The sequence below is a fragment of the Priapulus caudatus genome, unplaced genomic scaffold (assembly GCF_000485595.1).
Source record: "Priapulus caudatus unplaced genomic scaffold, Priapulus_caudatus-5.0.1 Scaffold255, whole genome shotgun sequence".
NCBI lineage: Eukaryota > Metazoa > Priapulida > Priapulimorpha > Priapulimorphida > Priapulidae > Priapulus > Priapulus caudatus.
In genome coordinates, this window is record NW_014577316.1 from 251,756 (window position 1) to 261,755 (window position 10,000).

The following is a 10,000-nucleotide window of genomic DNA, read 5'->3' on the forward strand; positions in this document are numbered from 1 at the left end:
CGCCTGCGTGTAAATACGAGAACATTTGGCGGTATTATGAACTATATATATATATATATATATATATATATATATACATATATATATATATATATTATATTCCTATATTATCTTACTCCTGATATTAGTATATTACCTCTACACTCTCAGCAGTGGGTAATTGTGGGAAGTTGTATATGTCTATTGCTTGTTATCCTGGTAGTGTATTGTTGATAGACCAGATCCATGTTCGTCCAACAAGCATGCTAATTTTGGAGAAATCTACAGTTGGAAGTTTGTGGGCCTGTTTGTTTGGGATGAATATGTCTGATCAGGATCACTTGATCTTGATCTGTCCAAACAAATGCAAACTCGCCTCCAATGGATCACCTGTCATTGCGACCTATCACAGATCATTGCAGGTAGCCATATTGGATGTCCTTCAAATCCACCTCGCCACCAAGGTCAGGAATAATAATAATGTGATTTGGATCAGTGATCAACCCAAACAAACGCGTAAGAGCAGTGGATCCATGTGATGTAGATTACATGATCTGACTAAGCATACATGCCTTGTATTCTAGCTGAACTGTTAAGTCTTTTAAAGTAACTATGTCTTCTTCATGGCTGTAATAACTGCTCGCTGGTCAGCCATTTATTCTCAGAGCCCTGATCCCACAATGCAACTGTTTGAACATAACAATTAGAGCAGTCATCTTCTGATAGCAGAATACTACAATGGCTTTCGTTTGTTTTAGGTAAAACTGTTCACAGCACTGGGTCCTGTCTTCACAGTAGGGTATACGAAGGGACTCATGCGGTGGCTTGTACCTTTTGCCACAGAGTTGGATGTAAGTATAATGCTGTGGTTTAGTTTTACAATCTTTATATATAGATATATAGATATCTCGTTTACTCATAGAAGCCCTAAGTGTCAATGAACATATGAATGTGAAAGTTGAAATGTGGCGTCATTTATCCATTTCAGATTTTACTAAAGCTTGCAGGAGATGATAGTTTTCTGCATGCTGCAGAACCACTGTTGAAGTTTCTCGGACGTACGCTTTGTCGGAGTCAACCGCTAAACTACATCTGCTCTGACATTATATTCCTCATTGGAGGATTTGATGAGAAGCAGCTAAACATGGTAAGATGTAATGGTGCTCACGTTTGCTGTATGATGCTTGACGTGGGCTTGAATGTGTGAGGTTGCACTAGCAATGCTTACTAACAGAGCTAGCAAAAATGCCAGATCAAAGTGCAATGTATTTAAGGTCATATTTAATGTATCAGTAGCGTTCCTGCTTTTTTTCGTTGCTTGAAATATTTAAATGAATTTTACAGGTAGCTTCATTGATATAAAATGAAAAATATATAGGGGGCCTACTTTTATGTTCAAATATTTTTAGACACGCCTTCCAGTATACATATCCAAGACGCCCTCTGCAACATCTACGAAGAACATTATGCACTTCGTTCAGATGGTCAAGTCAAAGAAATGTCGAATGTATGATTACGGATACATTGGCAACCTGCGAAAATATGGTCAGGTATGCGCTGATTAAAATTAAGAAATAACTGCAGCAGCGTTTTGCAAGCAGATTTGATTTTTCAATCGCCTTTTTCTATCGGAATTTTGTTATTACTAATAATTACTTTAACTGTTAATTTAGTGTAATGCGTATAATAAATAGTAGTTAATGTGACCTGTAAATTCTTGATGCACATTTTATTGATTGTGTTTCTTTTATTTTGGTATGTAATCGAATGAAATTGAATTTTAACTTTCTAGTTTCATCCTCCTGAGTACAGTGTCTCACAGATGGAGACACCTGTTGCGCTGTTCAGTGGAGGTTGCGATTGGTTGGCTGATCCAAGAGATGTGTCCTGGCTCAAGACGAAGATCAAGAATATTATTTATGAAAAAGTTATTGAGCCATGGGCTCATTTGGATTTCATATGGGGAATCGATGCTGTCGAGTTGGTGTACAAACCTGTGATAGATATGATGAGAAAATTTGAACAAAATGCAACAACCTTGGTTAATGCCTAGGATGACCAATTCCATTTGTATGAAGTGACTAACCACTGCTCAGTGGTTAATAGCATGTAAGCGAAATGTTTGAAACCAGAACCTTGTGCTCGTAACAGACTGGTTATCAAAATTCACAGTTGCAGCAGTGTGGGTTAGCAGTTGCACATTGCAAGATATGTTTGTATTTGTGTAGCTAGTGTTGTGTTTGTGTAGAATGTCAGTTTGATAACTGGGAACGAGCTGCTATAATTATGCAGTATGTCTATTGTAAGATATTGATGTTAACAATAATAGGAGTACTTCACGATTTCTATTCAGATTTGTATACAATCACATTTAACCATTGATACTGGACGAACATGAGACCAGTGGTGCCATCTGTATTCACTTTGGCAATTCCCTACATGTAGTCATTTTTAGCTACGGTCCTCTCCCTCTGCATTTGATGTGCTGACACTGAGGTGGGGTTTAATTGCATCTGTTTCTTACGTGCTGTTCTCTCTCCTCGTTGTTGCGGGTTTGCCTCAGGGAGATCATCAGGTATTGGAGCTATCACTGTTAGATTCTTGCAGGTTTTCATCAGAAGCCTGTTATTTCTTGGGTATTTGTCGACTTGTTTTGACACTTGGCTGGCGTAGGGAATATTGTAGCTCACCATTTCTTCATGTAAGCCATTTCGTGCAAATATCGCCTTGAGGTGGGTGGTCACACACCTTACCGTCTTGCTGTCTAGCATTGCAAGCTCAAGATGGAAAAGCAATCAACCACCACAACGTAGTAGTGTAGGGTCTCCTGAATCCTAACCTTTGCGGTAGCAGCGGCTCGTTTCTGTCCCTTTCTCTCAAATTGATGTAGGTACAGCACCTGCCCCAGTAGCCCGTATATTCGTGTTCACACCAGGCCAGAACAAGATTACTTTCACACGCAACTTGCACTTGTCAGCGCCCAGGTAACTATCTTGATTAAGCGTTAGCATGTTCTGCCTTATAGCATGCTGGACACTAGTAGCTTGGTTCCCATGAATATAAGTTCTTCGGTCTCATGCAGCCCATCACGAAGCTTCCAGTATTCAGTATTACTGTACATCTGTCCTGTGGCCGGTGGCCTGTTCTTCTACCATCATTGTTTAATGGTGCGCCTTGCCATCTGTAATGGCATGTCATCTAGTGTGGCTGACTTGAATTCTGCAAGTTTGTCAGCACCGACTGATACGCTCTGAATTCGGCTTCATCCTGTGTTTCTTCATTTCACTTTTATTATATTAAATATCATATATTAATATAAATATATATAAATATTATCATAATACTCGCTGAGTCGATGGTAAAAGGCATGTGAAGGCATTGCTTTATTCCCCAGGTCGTAAGGAATGTGCAAAGATAAGATGACCCTTCAGACAGTCACATGTTAGTAGCCATCTTTTATTACTACTACCGTGAACATTTTCTTGCCATTCAGCTGACTATGCGCGTCTGATGGCGTTGGTATATCGTATCGTTCACGTTTAGTGGTTGGTGGAGTCCAGTCTGGGTATCCGTGATCACAAGATTATTAACCTATTCTGGGGGGGGGGTTCAGTTCTAGCTATGATTCCCTCGCGTGTGTTTAGGTATTTTATAATAGAGTGTTCACGAATGAATAGTGTGTAAATAGGAGCGAATCCGTTTTAATGATAAAACAGCATACGATGTACTTGTCAGTTTCGTTTGTATGTTAGCCATGTTGTTTGTGGTCATGTTCGTGGTACGAAGCTGTTTATACAACATGTAATGCATGTTAGGTGCTATTTTTGTTATGATTGAACATAAATTGTATTTTAATATTACAAAGTCATTGTTATTTTAGATATGTACTAGTACATTTAATAGCTTTATTTTACACTCATACCTAAGATATATATTATATATAAACAATAACAGGTTGACAGCAACTTCATTTTAGCATATAAAGGCTCATGCATACAGGCACATAAATCATTGTTTTGTGTATTTTGAGTTTAAAGACATTGGATGCAAAGTTGTGAATTGCCAGAAAATATATTAAGTTGAATTTTGGTATATTTAGATATCAGACAGATTTTATATACAACTGATTTCATGCTAAAATATTAGGATTTCTTAGGTACCACCCACTCTCATTTTTTAACATGCATAGTGCTAGTGGAATAAGAGGTTGGCAATAAGCAAAGGTGTAAAATAATTTGCACTAATTCGCTGGAACTATATGAGCCTGATTATATATAGAAAGCACAAGTTTGGACAAGTGTATCATTAGCACCTTTCATACTTGGGTTCGAGACACATGTAGCTCATGCAATGCATGTAAATTGCAATTCACGTTGCATTTCAGTCGGTGAAACTCACGATAGCATTTTTTTAGCAGTTAGGGTAGTATTTCATTTTCGACGTTTTTCGCTGCAAGTTTTGCAAGTTCAAGTTTTTACAAACAGTTCTATCACACAGAATTCAGACAACTAGATTACACGACACCTAGACAACGCGAATGCTGTAGGTACAGAGACTACGTAACAAGATTATGTCCGAATTTTATGGCCCAGGGCGGTCGAACGAGAATCTGGAACATACCGTACGCGCAGAATTTAGAAATGTTGCTGAAAGTCTCCATAAATTGTCATAAAAAACGGGGGGGGGGAATTTCCCGTTTTTTTCACCTTGGTAAATACATGTTTATCTGTTGGCAGTTGTATTTGACGGATGCCATTTTTCATAAAATGCTGTGCAAAGCTTTAAAAAAATTTACAAACACCATGTGACGTATTTACAGAGATTATGTGACCATTTCGTGGTCGCTTATTTGCTGTGGAGATATTTATGAAAAGGATTTGGCCCTCTTCGTCTCTTGCCATTTTTCCTCCGTCTTAGTTCTGGAAATACAATAGAATCATTTATGAGTAACATGCAGAAAGTTGCGATTTCAAAATACAACTGTCGTTTAAATGGGCATTCGTGCGGTTCTAACATATCTGTGCGCTCGCGCGTGCGTGTGTGTGCGTGTGCGCAGGTACCTGCGGGCGCGCGCGTGAGTGCATGTGCATATTATGTGTGTGTGACTGTGTGTGTGTGTGTGTGTGTGTGTGTGTGTGTGTGTGTGTGTGTGTTGTGTGTGTGCGTGCGTGCGTGCCGTGCGCTGGAGTGCGATGCGTGCGTGCGTGCGTGCGTGCGTGCGTGCGCTGCGTGTGATGTGTGTATATATATATATATATATATATATACGCACTCCCTCTCGCCCTTGCTCTCACTCTCCCTCTCTCTCGTTCTCTTTCCCTCAACGTCAGCCCCTCTCACTCTCGATATATGTTATAATTTGATTGCAATCGCGCCACGTTTTTACCTCTCTCGCTTGTGCACCCTTTGAGTTCTTCATATGAAATCCTCCTATCTTTGCTGCCATCGCAATACCTCAGAAAGTTGCGGCCACATTTCCCCAAATTGCGGTTCTCTCGAATTTCATTCTTAAAGATTTTCCATTCCTTTCTTTCTAAAATCTGTAAAATATATCCGACACATATCTCAACGATGAATCGTCAGCGATGTATTTTTCTCGGTAGCCCTCACTTCCTGGAAATTTGTTAATGCCCTATAAATTTATATGGCTTCGTACAAGTGGAATGTGCGTGTTCTCTTGATAGTAGTCTAGTAAATATTCGTGGTAATGTTTGGCCTTCTATATTTTTCTCAAATTATATGTAATGTATAACTAGCAATATATACATCACATTCTATCTATTTCCACACGTTTACCTATTGTTTATTAAACAGCTTACGTGGTTGACGTTGGTGTCTAACTTCATAAATTTCCATTTGATAGCCGAGTCCCTGTCAATCTGATTCGGTTCGATCCTCTGTAAGCTGTTTAAAAGAAATACGTGGCATTAGTTTGTTTGAGTATGTACGGAGAGTCTGTATGCATGTGCTAAGCGGGGGTGGCAGGTGGCGGCGTGGGCGTACATGCTTAGTATGACGGCCATCCGCTTGCTTCTGCTTCCGTTTGCACGCGGCCTCTGTTAGTATATATACTAGAACATGTGGGCGTTTGATTCGCTCTCGTTGCCCACCGAGTTCAGCACAGGCAAATTTGAAACAGCTGCCGACATTTATTGGTATTTTTAATATCCTCTATTTCGCGCACATACGCCTGCGTGTAAATACGAGAACATTTGGCGGTATTATGAACTATATATATATATATATCTATATATATATATATATATATATATATATATCGCAGTTTGCGCTGTTTCCCCTAATTTTGAAATATCGCGGATCCAATACGGATATCGGTGATATTTTCCTGAAATTATCTTTGAAATCGACAAAGACATTCGCTCTGATACAGGCGGGCACATCTTCGGCAGCCTGAGCCGAGACGGCACCGAGTGACAAACTGCTCTCACTTGCAACGCCGAAACAAAATGGCAACAAACGATCTCCCGCATCTTAATTAATCGGCGAAAGAAAGCAATGTCGGTTACGTAGCGCTACTACGCGGGCATCGAGATGAGTTGATCCTAAGTTACTGTGGCTGTTACCAAATTAAGCCCAGATGTAGGGCTGACTAATAGCGTATCTGTTAGTGAGTTTGACTCAAGAGACGTTGCACATGAGCCGATGAAATTACTAGGAGTAAATGCTACTGTACCATATGCCTGTCTGCGGGGAACCCGAAGTGCTGTAGTCAAAACTACTTAACACGTCGATGTAGAAGACGGGAGAACAAGTAAACGCAGTTCATAAAGGGCGAACAGAAGCTTTAGGTGAACACAAAATAGCAGGAATTGTATGAGACGAAACGACTAAGCAGAAATCAAGCTCATGGTGGGAAGCGAGACACCGGTGTTTAATGGCACAGGAAGATACGCACGTGCACGAAAAAACATACATAGACGATGCGAGAGAAACAGACAGAGGAACAACGGTCGAAGGGGTGAGAGGAAAGGCAATGATGGGAATATAAACACGCGCTTAAATAAGTGTGCGAAAGATGTGTACTCAAGAAAAATAATTTACCTGGTACTGCTGTTGTTATTTTCCTCTGCCATCGATTTCTTGATCTCTCCAATGAGCTCTTCTACGAATTTTCGCTTCTTTTTGTCGTTCTTGCATCCTGCTCATATTAAGTAAGGCAATAGTAAATAATGTGCATTTTATACATGTTTTTATTATATTTAACGTGTCATGGTGTGCAAATCCATCCACGCGTAAAACATCGTTTTTGTCAAACAGCAATACCAACATTAAAAGCAGCCCATACCAGACGGCATTTTCTTCGAATATCCGTGGTTGCACGACTGTCACTTATGCCATACATTTTGTCATAAGGTCAGCTTAACCGCGTGGATCTGGGTCGTATATGTACCGACCTTTCCAGTCTAGCCTTCCGCCGACATTTTTGTCATCCTTTTCCAACTTGACCGCCTCGCAATCTGGTGTCTGATGCTGTGTAGATGTCCCTGGGATCGGCCGACCAGTGTTTGGGTCCACGCACCAGCAATACCTGAGCAAGACATGCAGGTACGCAGAGGTGAGTCTTTGGTTAATCTCTACACAGGATCATCTCTACATACTCTAGATAGCAGCGTAGCTAGCTCATTTTACCTGGGGAGGTGGTGGCAAACCCGTGCGCGGTTTGCGTTCTGGGTGATTGTCTGTAAGCAGGTCGATATTGACTATTGACCATATAATAATATAATATGTAATAGTATCTACTTTGGTCTAGGTTCCGCTTACTCCCCCGATATAGCTACGGCCATGATAAATATTGAGCTAGTCATTAACCTTATCCGCCATGAAATCTAGAGGAAATGATAGTCAAAACGTTATCATTCCTCAGACTAGTCCTATAGTCATGTAGTTGATATCTAAATCCTAAACGATTCTACAAATCCTACGATTCTAAATCCTAGCAAATTTTTCATTGGCAATAGCGTGACTTACGCGTAATTTACCCCATATCTGACTTTACACTCGTAATACGATCGTGCCCCTCACCAATTTCTCACTAAATTTAACTCCGAGTTTTTTTCTTGTTTGCAATGACAACTATCAATGTTGTAAAATTTATCGAGTTTTTAATGCCCGTTTTTTTAAAAAGCGCGATGTTGTTTGTTTTTATATCGACTCTTGTGCATGTGTTTTATTGACTGTGTGTGGCACTAGCACAACCCATCGTGTGTGCCGAGGCGATGCCGGCGGCATACGTGCTTCCTCGGGTTATCATAAGAATATAGCGGAATCGGTTTGTGAGTTTCGTATAGGGTCCATTCATGTGGTCGAAAATGTACGCGTCGGGCGCTGTAAAGCACAATTCTGTATGCGAACCACACAAATAGACTCCGTTGGCGTGCGCGATAATCATTACTAACTATAATAACGAAACAAATAATAGAGCGTAAATGGTATCTACTTCGACATTATAAACGAAAGCAAGTGGACGCGCGCGTGCATAAATACTTCTTGCCCACTCACGCACGCACTCGCACCCGCACTCGTGCATGCGCAGTCACGCACGTGTGGAAGCACCGACAGCGGCGCCTATAGTAATTCTTCTACAAGCACACGCGCAGGGGCGCACACGCACGAAGACACCTATATATTATATTAGAAGTGACATACTATAGATCTCTGTATTGTTTATCATGTTATCATGTATACCATTCTACCTAGATATTATGTCTTTTCTTATGAAATCACATGCATGGAACGAGACGCGCCAATAGACGAGCGACTGCGAGCGTAGAGCCGAGCAGGGCGTGTATGCTGGGAGACTTACAGCATACTTTACTTACATCCAGGTACTTTACTTACCCTGTAGACGCGTGGCATTGCGCTTCCTGAAACAGAGCCGTGTCTTCGTCGTCTGCACACATTGGCACGAACACTCCGCCTTCTGGATCACGTGCCTGATGGTCCAGCGCATTGTTCCTCTCCTCCTGACAGTTAGCGATAGCGCTTGCGTCTGCGTACAGGTAAAATAAAGGTGATATTAATCATGTTTAATATCGGGATGATCAAGAACGATTACGATTATTAAACGCGCTACGGGACGTCATCGCCCGCGAGAGGGAGTCTGAGTAGCAGCGCCACGAATTCTGTAAACAAACAACCTTACAACATTTCAAAATTAGCACTATCCGGTATTGAATTGCAGGATTGTGTACGCAGCAAAATTTTATAATGATTTAACTGTAAATAGTGTTTAAACTTACTTACATTAGCTATATTCTTTAGGATGCCACATACTATCAAGAGCGTATTAAGAAGAACAGCGTACAACGGTGAAATGCTGAAACCATGCTGCAGTATTAGTCAAATTAATAAACTTTGCCCGTTTTATTTTGACGATTCTTTGTGGTATTACTGATCAGCTGTCCTACCTTGCTAATATAAAATAAACCGCTTATCCCTACGATGCCTCTACACTGAGATAATGAGCGGTGATAATCTGGTATTTTTGCCGAAAACCAACTCGAGATACGTAGTGGCTGCGACTGTCTCTCGTTTTGGCGATAGCTTCGGGAAACCTCGCGTGTTTCCGTCATTCATTGACAATAAAATTTATTTTTATTCTACTATCTTTTCTCGCATTTCCAGTCATTGACGCAGCCATTACTCCACAAAAACGTCTTATTATAAACGTGATAAATAATAATTGATATTGATAAACGTTATTTATCGCCATGGTGATGACGTACCCGCCCCTTACGCTGGATGTAGTAACGCTGTAGTAATAACGTATCGAGTCAGCGCTACACAGCGGCGACCGGAAGCAACATACAGTCCACAAAACGAGAGACAGTCGCAGTAAAACTGATCTCGAGCCGGTTTTCGGCGAAAATACCAAATTTTCACCGCTTAATATCTCAGCGTAGAGGCATCATAGGGGCATACGGTTTGTTTTATATTAACAAGGTAGGACAGCTGATCAATAATACTAGCATAGCAACATGGTGTCAGCATTTCAACGTTG

The 10,000-nt window shown here is 40.7% G+C and overlaps 2 protein-coding genes across 2 annotated transcripts in view; one reads left to right on the plus strand and one right to left on the minus strand.

Annotated features, from left to right (window-relative positions):
* LOC106808131 (lysosomal acid lipase/cholesteryl ester hydrolase-like) overlaps positions 1 to 3,752 on the plus strand; it is a 13,586-nt gene extending 9,834 nt beyond the window's left edge. Inside the window, exons 5-9 of the mRNA XM_014810711.1 lie at positions 392 to 443; positions 738 to 830; positions 968 to 1,126; positions 1,389 to 1,529; positions 1,772 to 3,752. Of these exons, the coding sequence (XP_014666197.1) occupies positions 392 to 443; positions 738 to 830; positions 968 to 1,126; positions 1,389 to 1,529; positions 1,772 to 2,032 (706 nt within the window). The 3' untranslated portion in view covers positions 2,033 to 3,752. The remainder of the gene's footprint in view (positions 1 to 391; positions 444 to 737; positions 831 to 967; positions 1,127 to 1,388; positions 1,530 to 1,771) is intronic.
* A 101-nt stretch (positions 3,753 to 3,853) lies between these two features.
* The window catches only part of LOC106808138 (SPARC-related modular calcium-binding protein 1-like), a gene marked incomplete in the record, with an annotated part of 43,420 nt that continues 37,273 nt past the window's right edge, over positions 3,854 to 10,000 (minus strand). Inside the window, 6 exon segments of the mRNA XM_014810719.1 lie at positions 3,854 to 4,898; positions 5,366 to 5,519; positions 5,799 to 5,883; positions 7,042 to 7,138; positions 7,395 to 7,528; positions 8,839 to 8,989. Coding sequence (XP_014666205.1) covers positions 4,825 to 4,898; positions 5,366 to 5,519; positions 5,799 to 5,883; positions 7,042 to 7,138; positions 7,395 to 7,528; positions 8,839 to 8,989 — 695 coding nt within the window.